General features: G+C 46.6%; 3 protein-coding genes across 4 annotated transcripts; 2 read left to right on the top strand and 1 right to left on the bottom strand.

Moving 5' to 3' along the window:
• Positions 1 to 538: 538 nt before the first annotated feature.
• dnajc25 (DnaJ (Hsp40) homolog, subfamily C, member 25) lies at positions 539 to 3,663 on the bottom strand. The gene is made up of 5 exons (XM_019890398.1): positions 3,215 to 3,663; positions 1,968 to 2,120; positions 1,485 to 1,855; positions 1,288 to 1,387; positions 539 to 920 (listed from the first exon to the last, which is right to left on the bottom strand). The coding sequence occupies exons 1-5, from the start codon at positions 3,545 to 3,547 to the stop codon at positions 798 to 800; spliced, it is 1,080 nt and encodes a 359-aa protein (XP_019745957.1). The 5' UTR covers positions 3,548 to 3,663; the 3' UTR covers positions 539 to 797.
• Positions 3,664 to 4,428: 765 nt separating this feature from the next.
• On the top strand, positions 4,429 to 8,033 carry LOC109528092 (GTPase IMAP family member 8-like). The gene is made up of 4 exons (XM_019890394.1): positions 4,429 to 4,572; positions 4,670 to 5,418; positions 6,873 to 6,993; positions 7,086 to 8,033. The coding sequence occupies exons 1-4, from the start codon at positions 4,545 to 4,547 to the stop codon at positions 7,760 to 7,762; spliced, it is 1,575 nt and encodes a 524-aa protein (XP_019745953.1). The 5' UTR covers positions 4,429 to 4,544; the 3' UTR covers positions 7,763 to 8,033.
• Positions 8,034 to 8,241: 208 nt separating this feature from the next.
• On the top strand, positions 8,242 to 15,184 carry LOC109528094 (cingulin-like). 2 transcript variants are annotated; one of them, XM_019890395.1, is made up of 8 exons: positions 8,242 to 8,349; positions 8,959 to 9,157; positions 11,091 to 11,225; positions 11,450 to 11,885; positions 12,190 to 12,432; positions 12,519 to 12,739; positions 13,124 to 13,760; positions 13,794 to 15,184. In XM_019890395.1, exons 3-8 carry the CDS (start codon positions 11,092 to 11,094, stop codon positions 14,595 to 14,597), a joined length of 2,475 nt encoding a protein of 824 aa, XP_019745954.1. In that variant the 5' UTR covers positions 8,242 to 8,349; positions 8,959 to 9,157; position 11,091; the 3' UTR covers positions 14,598 to 15,184. The 2 variants fall into 2 exon arrangements, with proteins under 2 accessions (XP_019745954.1, XP_019745955.1); XM_019890396.1 differs by lacking the exon at positions 8,959 to 9,157.
• The last annotated feature ends 210 nt before the right edge of the window (positions 15,185 to 15,394 follow it).

The raw sequence follows: 15,394 nt of genomic DNA, 5'->3' as shown, positions 1-15,394 counted from the left end.
CAAAACTTTATTTGAAAAATGTAAAATACATCATACAAATTGTCATTTAAAAAAAATCTGAACGAAGCATGTGATATCTGAAACAAATACTGAGGATTCCTTGAAATGTTGATTACATTACAGTGCTGTCCAGGTATGAATCTGCACTCCCAAGCAGACTGCGTGATAAAAACTGCCGCTCACTATGAAGAGAATTTTGCAGAGATGACTTTGGCTCATTGTGTAAATGATATCTAAAAAGGCCTTAGCTGTTACCACCATTTGTTTTGGTTTTAGTGTTGGGCTTGCGCGTGGGGCAAAAAAGGTTGGGGGCCCCTGGTGTAAATGATATCTGAAAAGGCCTTAGCTGTTACCACCATTTGTTTTTGTTTTGGTGTTGGGCTTGCTAAAAATAAATTGACACAATGTTCGTGCAAAGACAAACTTGCTACATTTTAAAAACATTATCCTCAACAGTTCAGGTGGTGGAAAGGGTGCAGTCTGCGTCAGACTTCAACTTCCTTTACGACATCTATTTTAGCTAATGTCTGCTTTTGAGCTGGATGACCAAAAAAAAAAAAAGGGTGGTGTGGCACATGTAACATGGAAGTTAAATTACTTGTATTGAAAGAAAATGTAAACATTTCTCCTGCGGCTTGCAGTTTAGTTTATTCCACTTAATTGTGCTCTTGCCTCATTCCTATGAAAATATTTCTCACAATATAAACAGTTTGTCCGTGTGTAAGTCCGTACATGTCCTTGGCATGATCCACGTATGTTGGCACTGAGGCACGTGTGCACGTCGCGACTTGTGGCTATCAGTCATCGATGAAGGTCAGCCGTCCTGGTCCTTCGTTCTTCCTCCACCGTCTGTACCGCTTCATCTTTGGGTCGGTGGCCATTTTCACCTTCATCTCCTCTTCCTGTTCTGCTCTGTACAGCTGGAGGAGGCACAAGAGGAATGTTGACACTCGACGGTTTCACGATTCAATTTGAGTGAAACAAACACAACACCTCCACCTGCATATGTCGACAGTATCATTTGTGTCAAATACCCAAATACCCCGAACTCTTAGATGTGATGGAAATGCAAATGCCACGGGAACTTTGTATCACCAGGATTCTATAAGTCCCTGGCTTGTTGGTGGCAAAGTGGGTATTAAAAAAAAAAAATGCTACTCCGTGAATCCATATGTGCTGAACCGCAAGTATGAAGGGCTCCATAGTAAAATCCATGAAGGAAGCATTTACTTGCATCAAACAAGTTGAGCTCAAAGGCATCATGTAGAGCATTTTTATGTCACAAACCTCGTAATTTTCTTTGATCCAGAGTTGTTTTTCCAGGAAAGATTGCCTGGTGATCTCATCCAGGCTATCAAATTGAGACTGGGAGATCTTCATGTGCCTCCTGAGTTTTTCAAAAAGGAGACACACAGGTACAAAGAGAAGGTGACGGTCTTGCTCATCGACAGAACATCGGTATTGCCCTTCCGCGAAGAGCTGACCTGATGATGTAAAGCTTCTCCTGGTCGCCGTACTCCTCCCTGCAGATGGTGAAGTGGTACACCCAGGAGACATACCAGGCGACGTAGTTGATGAGGTAGCAGGGGAACAACACAATCTGACACAGCAGGATGTCGGACAGGTTGGGTTTCTGGTAGCCGCCTTTGATGTCGATCTTCGTTTTGATGATGTCACGGATCACCTCCTCCTCCTGCTCCCGGATCTCCTCTTTGGAGCGCCGGTTCTTGCCCTTCTCCTTGGTGCGGTTCAGGAGGCCCTGCTCCTTGGCGATCAGCGTGGCCTGGATCCGATACTTGGGGACATTCGCCAGGCAGTTAATGGCCTCGTTGTAGCTACTGTGCCAACTGTAATACTGGAGACGGCCGAGAAGGACAGAGAGTTTTGTCAGCTTGCGTGTCTCACCGGAGGGCCAGTTTACAGAGTGGACAATGTAATTCCATCATGAGTCATCGTTCACACGGTACCTGGAAAACGGAAATGGCACATATGGTAACGAGGATTACGATCCTGACGTCCACTTTGGGAGTGAGCTGTCGGCGGTAGTAGGTGTAGTAGTGCTGGTAGTACTCCTCGGGGTGGTCCAGCATGTAGTCGTAGTCCCTTCGTGTGTCCTCATCCTGCACACAATTTAGGCAAAGTCGGTTACTGTAAACAGCAAGAACTGAAATGAATTTTCATGCACGCGAGATCTCCAAATGCCACAACAAACCACATGACAATAATCTATTTTCTCATTAGTCACAAGACTGTAAACAGGAAGTAGGTTTGCCATCCAGTCTCGTGCGTGCGATAAAGTAGAGCAGCACAAAAAAAAAGAAATAATAACTGGTATTTGTTCATAATTGTTATAATTACTTTGATAATAGAGCAGGCCAAACATCAGCAAAGTCAGTCCCGCATCGGTAAAATGGCAACTGCTTCATCCGCAGTGTCTATAATGTAACTCGGACACATATTTACGATGTTTCAAAGTCACTTTGATGTTTGTTACAACAAAACTTTTGTTGGTCAATTTAGAATAATTTAATCAATGCAAATAAAAACAAAGGGAGGAAGACCATCCAATTCCCATAGTTTTATTATTTCTCCTGTTTTATTTGTAAAATTATTTGGGAAATATATTTTAAATAGCGTGCGTGCAGTCGTGTCATTGTTCAGGTCCCAGCCACATGAGCTGGACTCGTCTGCCCATGTGGCACTTTTCCACTGGCAGGCACTGAACTGAACCCAGGTCGGTCTTGCTGATCCTGAAGGTTGTGTTTGCCGAAGGAACACACGTCTCGGGCCAACTTCCTGTTGACTTCGAGATTGTATTTTTGGCACCACTCATCTTTGTCGTTCGTTGCAAATTATGCGTGACTATCTGCCTGCTTTGAATGCGCAAGTATTCAAAACAAATCACAGCTGCTTACGGTCGCTATGGAACTATTGGAAACGTTTCCGATAACGCGAAAATGGAACGAGTTTACCGAAAGCCTTGTGTGAATGCTAAATATCTCATTAGGCTTTCTTGCTCTCACTTTCCGACGATAAGCAGCCAACTTGTACACCAACAAGATCCAGTACAAATCAATGCCAACGACTGCCAACCAAAACAGAGCAGTGCTACTGTGCACATTCTGTGAGCCGGCATTCAGGGAGCCTTTATTATTTCAACCACTGAAGCGACGCGACTGAACATGTGTTGGCCAAGTAACGGAAGTGAGCCGACCTTTAGAGTCTCGTACGCCGTGGCAACGAGCAGGAACTTTTGCTGGGCTGACTCCGCAGTCTCTCCCTCCAACCCCAGATCTCCAGGTCTGAACCTGTCCGGGTGGTACCGGCGAGCCAGCTGCCGGTAAGCCCGAGCGATCTCCGCTTTGGAGGCCTCCCGAGTGACCCCGAGCACGTCATAGCAGACCTCGGTGCCGCAGTACAGACCCTCCACCAGCGCCCGGGCCACCGGCAGCGACGACGTGAGCAACAGTAGCGCGGAGAGCCACCACCAGGACCGCACTGCGGACCCACCGCCACCTCCACGGCAGAGTTCCGCGAGCGTAGCCATCTCCACGACTACCGGTGCCTGTCAAGGCACCATCCGAGGGTCCTGCGCGTTTTTTTGCGGTGCGCATGCGCAACAGATCGGCCATATTTAATAGCAAACAACGGAAAGTACGAGGGCACAAAATATAAAGCGCATGCGCAAGAACCATTTACCGAACGCGCAAGAACCATTTACCGAACGGTACCAAAACATATACTGTACTGTAGTTGTCTTTATGCCGTACTGCCACATAATCCTAGGCAGCGCTGCAAAGTACTGCGAAGTAGCAAAAAGAAAAAGTGTGGACAATAAAATATAAAGTTAATGGCGTCGAGTAACATTTGTGAGGTCCTCAGCCTTCACACAACTCGCCTGTATTTAGTTTCACGTCAGCATTTTCAGCATTTTTTTTTGCTTTCCCTCGGTCGATCCATCCATCCATCCATCCATCCATCTCTTAATGAATGATGGTGACCCTCAAGTTTGCTCCGCCGTCGTTCCCCGTCTATTCAAATACTGCAATTGCACTTTCTCGCCTGTAGACGGCAATGTTTTCACAGTTTTGCATTGGTAAAGGCGCGAGTTTTCTCATCAGGCTGTTTTAAATTATTGTCGTTTTTTGCTGTAAACCCAATAAATCCATTGATAAAATGATTTGCACATTTCTGACATAATTCCTCTTGTAAATTTTCAAAACGCGAACTCTATATAATTTGTTATTAATTGGTTGTTTTATATTTTGTTGTCGTATCAATTCTTTTTGCTTCATGTACAGCACTTTGTATCTGGCTTTTCACGTGTGAAAGTGTCGACTGAGTACCATTCTTGTTATTTATTTTGTAAGATGGCCGCGGAAGTCAGTTTAGTCCGGCAAGTTTCATTCACGTGATGAAATCTTGTCATGTCAGACTGAATATGACAACAATCCATCCAGTGGGTGGGGCACCGAAATAGGACGTACACCAAATCCGAAAGTCAGCTGTGTTTATTCGCAATATCATCCGAGAGTCAGTGCAAGATGGGCGCTCTGCACTCAATCCCTAAAGGTGAAGTTCAGAATTTTCATGACTTTTGATAATCTTCTCACATTTCCGATAGTCTTGCCCTGCAACTGATTGAAGTGCTGGATATGTCTGTCATCAGGTGCTCCGCTGAGAATTGTGATCATTGGCAAGACCGGAGTTGGAAAGAGTGCCGCCGGTAACACCATCGTGGGAAAAAAAGTGTTTTTGTCAGCAACAAGTTCACAGTCGGTGTCTGAGCACTGTGAGACAGAAAGAGCCAAGTGTCGGAGAAAGATTCAGGTCGTCGATACCCCCGGGATTTTGGATACGGCTGCAGACCCTGAAAGAATCAAGAAAGAAATCGCAAAATGCATCCAGATGTCTTCTCCCGGACCCCACGCCTTCCTGCTGGTCTTGCGGGTAGGAAGGTTTACAGAAGAAGAAGAAAAAAGCGTGCGTGCTCTGGGGAAACTATTTGGCCCGCAGGCTTCCCGCTACATGTTTGTTCTTTTTACCCATGGTGACGAGCTCAAAGGAAGAACCATCCAGGAGTATGTTAGAAATGCCAATCCGAAGCTCCAAGAGGTGATCAACAGATGTTGGGGCCGCTACCACGTCTTTAACAATAAGAAAATGCGCAACAGAGCTCAGGTGGTGCACCTGATTGAGAAGATCGATGACATGGTGGCGGCAAACGGGGGGCAACATTTCACCGAGGCCATGGTGGTGGAACCGCAAGAGACAATGAGTCTTGACAGATATGTTGCAGAGGGGCAACCTTACAATTTCTCTTTCAGGGGGGAATTGTTCCAGAGAATCTATGAGCATCAAGCCATAATCGACCAAGGACGAAGCAGTGGCGGTTCCGGTCCCTCGGCCCCCACCCTCTGAATGAAGTTGATACTGTTCTATAATCAGAGCTGGAATCACCGGTTGGGCTATCTGACCGGTTTGGTCAGTTTGTTTGCTTATTTACTTTTTAAAGTTTTTTTTGTTCCTCCCACCACATTTTATTCTTCATCTCTTATCCATTCTCGCTCATCTATGTACAGCACAGTTATACGTTTACTTACTTTGATTGAGACACCAGAGTAGGCGGCTAAATCAAAGCCTTGGGAAACTGACAGACGTGTGTTCCGAAACCTCAATACAATACAATACATCCTGATTCATATAGCCTCAATCTCAAAAACAACTCAGTCATGGAAACATTTTCTGGTTAAACGGTTGGCCGACTGGAATGTTGCTTGGAGGACTTTCTCTTATCTATGATGAATAAAGTTTTCTTGAGCACACAGTTTTTCGTCTGGGCTTTGGTGTACATGACATTTTTGTGACAGAGATGAGGCGTCATTTTGCCGTGTGTCATTTTGTTGCCTTGACATACTGCTGCTACGCTTCATCGTGTGGCTATTGCAGCAGATGAGCGAATGATTCGTGATTAGTCGACTTCAAGTTTTAAAAATCAATGCCGGTAAATAAAGTGATCGAGTTGACAACTCGATTCAACTGCCTATTCCTGTGTTCGGCACTTTTTCCATCCATTTTCTCATCCGCTTCTCCTCACAAGTGTCGCGGCCATGCTGGAGCCTCTCCCAGTAGGCGGGGCACACCCTGAACTCTTTGCCGGCCAATCGCAGGGCACACAGAGACAAACCATCTGCTCTCACACTCACACCTCTATGGACTATTTCGAGTGTTCCATGAACCTGCCACGCATGTTCTGGGAAATGTGGGAGGAAACCGGAATACCCGGAGAAAACCCACGCAGGCACGGGGAGAACATGCACCTTACAGTGCAGGGTTCAATTCTGGCTCCGGCCTTCATGTGTAGAGTCTGCATGTTCTTCCCGTGCCTGAGTGGGTAGTCCAGTTTGCTCCCACATTCCAAACACATGCCTGGCAGGTTCATGGAACACTCGAAATTGTCCCGAGGTGTGACTGTGAATGTTTCTTTGTCTATCAGCACAACGAGATCTCCTAAAAAACATGTGGGGGGGAAAAAACATGAATGCTGCTCTGGCAAGCACTTGCAGACACGACAAACTATTCATCTCTCCTGAATGTCATTGTTCTTTACGTGATGGATATGCGATATTGTTTTTATGCTGGTCGCAGAAGAGCAAGCTGAGCAGGTTTTATCAAGGTAAAGAAATCCGTCCGAGTAAAGCAGACTGTTCCAGTCGCCCCGTAGGGTTGCGCTTCAGTTTTTCATGCGAAAAGTGTCGACCGAGTGCCATACTTGTGAGTTATTTTGTAAGACGGCCGCGGAAGTCAGTTTAGTCCAGCAAGTTTCATTCACTTGACGAAATCTTGTCATGTCAGACTGAATATGACAACAGTCCACCCAGGGGGTGGAGCACAAAGAAGGATGTACACTCACATCTGAAAGTGGGCTGTTTCGATTTGCAATATCATCAGCGACTCCGTGCAAGATGGGCGCGCCGCACTCGATCTCGAAAGGTGAAGTTCGGAATTTCCATGACTTTCTGCACGCTTCTCACATTTCCGATCGTCTAACTCTGCAATTGATCAAAGTACTTTTACGTCATCAGGTGATCCCCTGAGAATCGTGATGATTGGCAAGACCGGAGTTGGAAAGAGCGCCGCCGGTAACACCATCGTCGGAAGAAAAACGTTTTCGTCTGTAACCAGCGTACAGTCAGTGACAGCGCACTGTGAGACAGAAAGAGTCAGGTGCCGGAGAAACATTCAAGTCGTCGACACCCCCGGGATTTTGGATACGGCTAAATATCCGGAAAAAATCCGAAAAGAGATTGCAAAATGCATCCAGGTGACCTCTCCCGGCCCCCACGCCTTCCTGCTGGTCTTTCAGGTCGGCAGGTTTACGGAAGAAGAAGAAAAAAGCGTGCGTGCTCTGGAGAAACTATTTGGCCCGGGGGCTTACCGCTACATGATTGTTCTTTTCACCCACGGTGACGAGCTGAAAGGAAGAACCATCCAGCAGTACGTTAAAAACGCCAATCCGAAGCTCCAAGAGGTGATCAACAGATGTTGGGGCCGCTACCACGTCTTTAACAATAAGAAAATGCGCAACAGAGCTCAGGTGGTGCACCTGATTGAGAAGATCGATGACATGGTGGCGGCAAACGGAGGGCAACACTTCACCGAGGCCATGATGGAGATGCCATCGGAGGCAACCCAGAGACCGGATCTTGACCGACACGTTGCAGAGGGGCAACCTTACAATTTCTCTTCCAGGGGGGGATGAGAATCTCCGGGCATCAAGGCATGATCGAGCCAGAATGGAGGCGGTTCCGGCCAGCTCTGCCCCCACCCTCTGAATGAAGTTGAGACTATTCCGTAATCAGTGCCGCTCAATACAAAGATATCGCTGGCCGGGCTACCTGACCGGTTTGCTCTCTTGTCATTGTCCGTCTCTTGTCCATCTCGCTTATCACTGCACAGCACCGTTATGCATTTACTTACTGAGCTTGAGGCACCACAATAGTCGGCTCAACTTCAGCTCAAAACCCAATCTCGAAAACAAGTCAATCATGAGAACGTTTCCGGGTTCAATGGTCGACCTACTGGAATGTTGCTGGGAGGACTTTCTGTTGCCGATGATGAATAAAGTATTTTTTTAGCACGCAATTGTTGTCTGGGGACCGTGAATTGGTTGGTGAGCAGCCATCGGCAACTGGCGGCGCCCACTTTTATTGGCCCTTTGACTAATTCCCCCACAAGGAGAGAAGAAGAAAAAAAAAACTCCTCCATCAGCGCCTCTGACCTGCTTCAGGGTTCCAGCCCGCAACATTCTTGCATACCGAACCTGCGCTGGGCACCCTTATCATTCCGGTGAGATATACACTGGCTCATTTTTATTTTTCACATCTTGAAAGGCGACATACCATCAAAGATCAGCACTTTGTTAAACTGGTGTCATGCTAACCATTCAACCCATTCAACATTCCTCCACAAAATGTCTTGGCCTTGTTGAACTTGCTGAAACCGCTTTCAGTTTTTATGCCACAGCATCCTGGAATAATCGTCACTCACCACAAAATCCAACACAAGTTCAACCATATGAGCAGAACTATTTTGCGTGTCAATCTAACTTATGAAAGTTTGCTCTTCAAACGGAAAATTTGCAAAAGCATCGCAGTCAAGTATTCAGCACGTACATTTTTCATGAGTGTGTCAAATGATTTGTGGCGACCATTTTGCTTTTGTGTGTGGGTGCGCGGGGGGTGAGATGCACCTTTTTTTTCGCGTTTCACTGATTTGATATCTCTTGTCTGCATCCCAACACTAAGCCGGGCTCCCCGTGTTTCGCATTGCGTAGCGCCACTAAATTTAGAGCCGCGGCTCAGAATCTACTCACATACAAAGTAAAAATAGCAAGGAGGGAGACTTGCTTTCCACACAGCTAAAACCCTGCGCAGACTACGTCTGGGCTCGTTGAAGCTGACAGCGAAAGAGACCGAGACCGACCGACTGACTGAAGACCAGCATGTGGCCCACAGGCCCTGAACTACTGTAGCGACAGACCGACGCCTTGGCTACATCGCGGATTTGGGACCTTTACGGAGAGTTCTGCTGACTAAAGCAAGGCTTGCAAACAAACCCCAAAAGGGAAACCCTCGGTCTGGACAAAAGACATCAGGTAAGCCAGGAGTCTGCTGTCGTTGTTGCCCCCTCCCAAGTTTGTAGTTAGTGTGGGTTATTTTACACGGTATGTGACGCGAGTGCAAATAAGACATCAAAGTTTTCCCGTCAAAATAAATAAAACGTGGCTGTCGGACAAAATAAGCTCATATCATTTGCTGGTGTCTTACTAATTTTACTCACAGCAGTTTGTTTTTGGCCTGCTATGATCATTTAAAAAAAACGGAATAAATCACCAAACAACACACAGAGGTGATATAGTGATACCGCACACCAATTTGGAGCAAACTGCAATAGTATGCTAAGCCACATCGCTTGTTGTGAGCCGCCAAAGCCAAGCAAACATGTCAACTTCCGTGACGCTTCCGAAAATCTGCACCAAAATTTCAAATTCTCATCTGGAATAAATGATTAGATATTGGAAGCATTTGGCGACCAGTTCAGGGTGTCCCCAGCCGACTTCACGAAGACGGCTGGGATAGGCTCCGGCACGCCCTTGTGAGGTTAAAGCGGTTCACATGATGGATGGACAGTATGAGTGATAAATCCATGAAAAAAATCAGTTGATACAATGTTCGAGTGCGCTGCCGTTCTTGTGTGAGTTCCGCATGTTGGCCAGGCTACATGGATTTGCAGAAGATCTGGCATTTCTGACTTCAGCTTGATATAACCCCAAACATCTTTCTCAGATCCGCTCTTTGCCTCTTCTGAAATGCCGAAACGACGGGGAAGACCAAGATAAAAACATCGGAACCTATTTTAAGGAGTGACCGCATGGTCTTAACATACCGAGGTCGCCGTAACTGCATTTTCAAACGGTTTCAGTGGGGTGACCTCAGAACAGCGGCGCTGCCCGTGGTGATCGAAGATCATTCCCTAATTTTAGATAATGGTTATTGCATTCGTCAGCTTCTCTTCTCACCGTGAGACACCGTTGAGCCCTGAGGTTCATCCTGCTGACAGCCCAGGATCAAAGGCTCCGCTCTTTAATTTACGCCTCACTAACATGTCTCCAATTCTCAATGACGTTCTTCCAAATTCTTATTCGCCGGCCATCCTGGTTTCAATTCATCTTCCTGTTTCCAAAACCGCCAAACAAGGTTTCAAATGTATTCACGCCAACATGCATGTGCTTTAAGTCATCACGTATTTTTTTTTTTCCTGACGTGTGATAATTTAGTCGAGTTCAGAGACATGAATGACTTTTTTTTTTCCTTACTTCATGAAGTGCATGTAGCGCAATTCCTCTCTAAACATGAGCAAAATTGCTAAAAGATAAACATCTACATCGAAAACTAAATGAGGTCACCGGTGTACATTTCTCTTTAGTGTTTATCTGTGCCAAGCAAAGAACGATATCAAAATAATATCAGATCTTTATGTCATTCCAACGCCAAGCTAGGAAAGCATCTCAAGTGGTGCTTTCTCGTTGTTTGTTGATATCAGTTGCTTGTGACAACCGTGTGTGTGTGTGTGTGTGTGTGTGTGTGTGTGTGTGTGTGTGTGTGTGTGTGTGTGTGTTTGAGAAAGAGCGAGCGAGCGAGAAAGAGATAGAGAGAGGGGATCTCATGTCACAGTTTGCCAAGTCATACATCAATGTGCCATCCATGGCAAGGCAATCAAATACTTGACCCTGACACTTAATATTAGACCATGTGGTAATAATCTCTTTCTGCAGTGGGGGGGTACTTGATTTTCGGTTGCATGTGTGCAACTAACACATATCGTTTGTTTTATTTTTTTTAAATACATGAGATGCTATAGGCATGCATATTCATGGCCATGATGCCTTTTGGCGAAAATATCGACAGTAGATAAATCCCGGCTTGAAATGATTTGTAATGACAACGCAAATGATTGGTTTTGGATTGTATCGCTTTGATGACCGTTCGTCAGATCGACTGTTGACAAGAGTTTCTTTTTGGACGCAGGATGTTGTCAAACAAAGGCGAGCAGAGGTCTTTCGGCAATGGGCGGCTCCGAGACCAATGGGAGAAGAGAGCGCAGACCATCGCCGACCAGTGCAAACAAGAGGGGCAGTTGAGGGAGAAAAGTTCCCTCAAATTGTGAGCACGTCATGAACAAGCGAAATCAATCACAAACACACTTGACGCACATGCTTTGAGGCTCCCTCACAAAAACTAGTTAGAAGCTTTTAGCATGCTTTCAAAGAAACTTCAAGGAATAAAAGTAAAAAAAAAATAAAAAATAAAAGCATGCTCCTCTTGCTAAAAATACACCCAGCGTTGACAAACAAGAAATTCTCTCCTTTTTTTTTCTTTACCTGCAGGCTTTACTCGAAGTGGAACTATCACTGGGCTCTGGCGGCCAACGGGGATACGAGCAAAGGCGAACCGTCCGACTTTCAGAGGGTCACTTCGGAGGAAGCAGAAAAAAACAAGCCGAAAATCAAATTCAAAATCGTACCTCCCCCACCTCCCCAACCCAAAAGTAAAGCGCCACCCCGTCCTCCGAGGAGGGCGTCGCCCCAACCTCTCATAGTGAAGCGTAAAGTTGAAGTGGACGTCTTCCGGTTGCACTGGAAAGAGTCCTGGATGAGTCTGAAACCGCCAAAGTATCTTTTTCTGAAAGCCAACGAGGCAAAAAACAAAATTCAAGGATTTACAACGATAGAGGCGGTCAGAGACGACAAGTACAAACCTGTGCAACGGCCATCCCAGCCTGAGTGCATTTCGACTCTTGACTGGAGACGATCCTGGAAGCAGGTAAATGGAAGAAAAAGTGTTTGGGTTTTTTTTTTTTCCAAACTAGTTTGTCTGTGAACATGACATGTAAAAACTTAAGAATACGTTTGGATGACATTTATGCGATGAACAGCACTTGATAAGACACCGAGAATTATACAGGACCTCATCAAGTGGCCGAAAAAGAAACAGGCAGATTTTTTTTTTAAATATAACATTGAGTCAAAAGTATTTGAAAATGTCTGTTCTGGTCCGGGTATTACATCACAAAACCGAACTGAAGGTTTGTTCTTGGTTCAGGTAACGACTGCTCTGTGTGTTCCAGGTCAAGGCTGCGACCCCGTCAGCGTGTCGGGGGCAGCAACGATTCCAATGGGATATTTTGTTCGACAGAGTTGTGGTCCCCAAACCGGAAATAGGAATCTATCAACTTCCCGTATGGGCCGGCACCTGGAAAATTATGAACTTTGCCTTCAGACAAGAGAAGCAAGAGTGGGATGGTGAATGGCCTGCTTTCCAACAACATTTCTCGAACAAGGTTGACCACGTGCGGCAACTGCTGGAGCAGGTGGGAACCGGGACCCCAATTTCCATTGATGACACTGAATTCACAAATGATTTACATGCGTACCATCCGACTTCTGTCTCAAATAGGACGAGCCTCCAGGGTGGGAGGATTCGTGGAGGCTTTCAAAAGCCACCGTTAGAGCCGAAGACTGTACGTGGTTTGAGCTCATGTTCGAAACGGTGAAGCTAAATGATGTGCTGCTGCCCGGGTGGAACAAGTCCTGGCTGATCTCCGCAGCTGTCCGGGAGGAAGAAGAAGATCATGAAAAGATCTGGAGTTCCTGTTGGCCTTTCAGGCTGCAGCTAAGGTGGGTTGTCGTTACGCATCGTATGCAAAGCTGACGTCCGCACATTTAGGTTGTGAAATCAAGTCGCTCCGCGCTTCTGTCCGTACTTAAGCCAGCAGAGAGCGAACGCTGCCAGATCTATTTCTGCCTGAATTCTATGCGCCCACCGAATTCCTTATGGTCCATGTCGACAGTTTGCCCTCTCCGCAGCATTGTAAATTTGTAACATTTGAGGATGGCAAAAATAAACTCAGATCGTAACGTTATCTTACCCTATCCGCTGTTCCTTGCTGGACTCCACACTCATCTTTATGACAGAACGACAGACTAACAGGGCGACATCACTTGCTCTTTTTAAAGTATGAAACCACGTCGTGCTAAGTTACAGGATATTGTGTCCCCCAGGTGGCGGAAGTCTTCACTCCAATCCCATCAAAGGCACAGCAACTTGATGACAAGGAGACGGAAGATTCTCAACTCCGTCCTCACGTCAGAATTTAATGACGCGAATGTCGATACCACCGAGTGGCGGGATTCTTGGAGGACTCTGAAAAGATGGAACCCACCAGAAGAGGATGACCCGGACAATGACACGGAGGTTTCGGAATTACTTACGGACACGGAAGAAGAGGATGAAGGGGTGGACAATGATGACGAGAGCGACGGATCAGACGAGGAGGCAACGCGGGATGAAGCCAGCGAAGATGATAAAGAGGAGGATGAAGGCGTGGATGAGGAAGAGGAAGCGGAGGACACCGAGCTTGAATACAACGAAGAGGACATCAACCGAAAGACAGAAACAACCAACGGGGCAAATTTTGAAATTGAGCCGACGTGTGAGGAGGACGAAGACGATCCAGAAAATGAAGATGAGGAAAATCAGGAATTGGATGAGGATGACGAAGAGCTCGAAGAAGACGTCGAAACGCGCGAGACGAAACTGCAGAATCATCACATTGACGTTCACAATCAGGAGGAGGACGAGGAGGATGAAGATGGAGACAGCGGGGTGACCGACGATGAAAAGGAGGAGAAAGTGAACCAACGGCGTCGTGACAACGTGGACGCGAGGGAAGAAAAGGAGGAGCGAGGAAATGCAGTCCAGGAAGCGCAAGCGTACAGCAACATCTCACTGCAGCTCAAAGAGATCTTCAGAATGATTACAAACAAAAGGGAGAAAGACGAGGAGGAAACGGATGAAGGGAAAGACCGAGCATCGACGCAAACGCGGGACGTGCCAAAGAGGCGAGGTGGGACCGACCAGGGAGATGGAGACGAGGCGGCTTACCTTCGGGAGGAGGAGGAAGGACAAGCGGAAGGGGAAGACGAGATCGAGGAGGAGGACGAAGAGACTGAGGAGGAGGTTGAGGAGAAAGATTTCACAAGAGATATCGAAGACGCTGATGACGCTGAGGAGGAATCTCTCGGCGAAGACCAAAGAGCGAAGGAGGTCACGGTGAAGACGCACGAAGACGCAGCACTTAAGAAGGAAGACAACGCCAACGAAGAGCAGGAAAACAAGTCCGGGAAGTCAATCCAATGCAAAGCAAAGGTGCCGCTTCACCTGCAGTTCCACAAAGCCGACGCCGCCTTGTCCTCGTGGACGCGGTCCTGGATGGTGGCGGTGGCTCACAGGAGAAGCGACGGAGAGGATGAAGCCAACCGCGCCGATGGAGGTCAAGAGGAGCTGAAGGCGTGGCGGGAATCTTGGAGGATCTGTTACCGGAGAAAGCCGCGCCGGGATGAAGTGGCGTCTTTCTCCGCAGAGCACCGGCGAGTCAAAGGACTCGTGGACGAAGACGACGGCCCGCTCAAGACAAAATGGACTCTCAGCTGGAAGATGACCAAGAAACGTGAGGACGTGAAATTATCAGCATGAAAGGAGGCTGCAGAAGCAGCTCGAATATGGCGTCTTACATCGAAATGGAAGGAAAAAAAAAAAAAAAGAATGAACTGACTGATCTGATCATCATCTCGGCTGCTTTAATACTGTACGTGTAGATCAGGGCTTTTTTTTTGTTTGAAGGTCGCATGCAGAAAAACGTAAGGGTGAAAAGGCCACTTTGAAATTCTTCAAGTTTGTAAAACGCGCTTAAGTCGGTCGAGAAAGCAATGAAAGTGGAACCTCGTTCCGACATACCTCGAGGGAAGGAGGATATCTCGATCGTTTCGATCACGTGAGCCTCGTGAGTTTGATTCCACCCATCATACCTCTCATTGTCGTCAGGCTGCGGTTCTTCATGAGTGCTGTTTTCATATTTCGCAAAACGTATCATAGCAGAGGCATTTTTAAAACGTGTGGGGGGGAATATGACAAAGGAAGAGAAGATGAAACGAATACGCGCATCATCAGACTTGTACATTTGTAAAATAACGTCTGAATGCACTCACGCCAGATTTGTAAATGTGTACAGGGATGACAAAATATTCAATGAGGAATGTCTGGTTGGATTTGTAAATAAAACGATGGAAATGATCAAAATATGTCCTGTCACTGAATTACCCGTCATGGTGTCCCATCGTCATGAATCGCACGCAACCTGCTCTCAGCCTCGCCGCCCTCCTTTTACCATCTTGCTCGCTGATTGGTTCGCCCTCACCTGTTTCTCTTCTCGCGACATGTTCCAATTCCCAGAATAGTTTGTGACGAACACAAAACAGAAGATACATGTTGCA

The sequence above is a fragment of the Hippocampus comes genome, unplaced genomic scaffold (assembly GCF_001891065.2).
Source record: "Hippocampus comes isolate QL1 unplaced genomic scaffold, H_comes_QL1_v1.1 scaffold406, whole genome shotgun sequence".
NCBI lineage: Eukaryota > Metazoa > Chordata > Actinopteri > Syngnathiformes > Syngnathidae > Hippocampus > Hippocampus comes.
This window is presented reverse-complemented; position numbering and strand designations above follow the sequence as displayed.

Coding starts and splice junctions, on each gene's coding strand:
- LOC109528092 (XM_019890394.1), top strand. CDS start 4,545: ATGGGCGCTCTGCACTCAATCCCTAAAG. Junction 4,573..4,669: donor TCTGCACTCAATCCCTAAAG/GTGAAGTTCAGA, acceptor GTCTGTCATCAG/GTGCTCCGCTGAGAATTGTG. Junction 6,994..7,085: donor GCCGCACTCGATCTCGAAAG/GTGAAGTTCGGA, acceptor TTACGTCATCAG/GTGATCCCCTGAGAATCGTG.
- LOC109528094 (XM_019890396.1), top strand. CDS start 11,092: ATGTTGTCAAACAAAGGCGAGCAGAGGTCTTTCGGCAATGGGCGGCTC. Junction 11,226..11,449: donor GAGAAAAGTTCCCTCAAATT/GTGAGCACGTCA, acceptor CTTTACCTGCAG/GCTTTACTCGAAGTGGAACT. Junction 12,740..13,123: donor CCTTTCAGGCTGCAGCTAAG/GTGGGTTGTCGT, acceptor TGTGTCCCCCAG/GTGGCGGAAGTCTTCACTCC.
- dnajc25 (XM_019890398.1), bottom strand. CDS start 3,547: ATGGCTACGCTCGCGGAACTCTGCCGTGGAGGTGGCGGTGGGTCCGCA. Junction 1,856..1,967: donor GTGCCATTTCCGTTTTCCAG/GTACCGTGTGAA, acceptor GGCCGTCTCCAG/TATTACAGTTGGCACAGTAG. Junction 1,388..1,484: donor GAGAAGCTTTACATCATCAG/GTCAGCTCTTCG, acceptor TGAAAAACTCAG/GAGGCACATGAAGATCTCCC.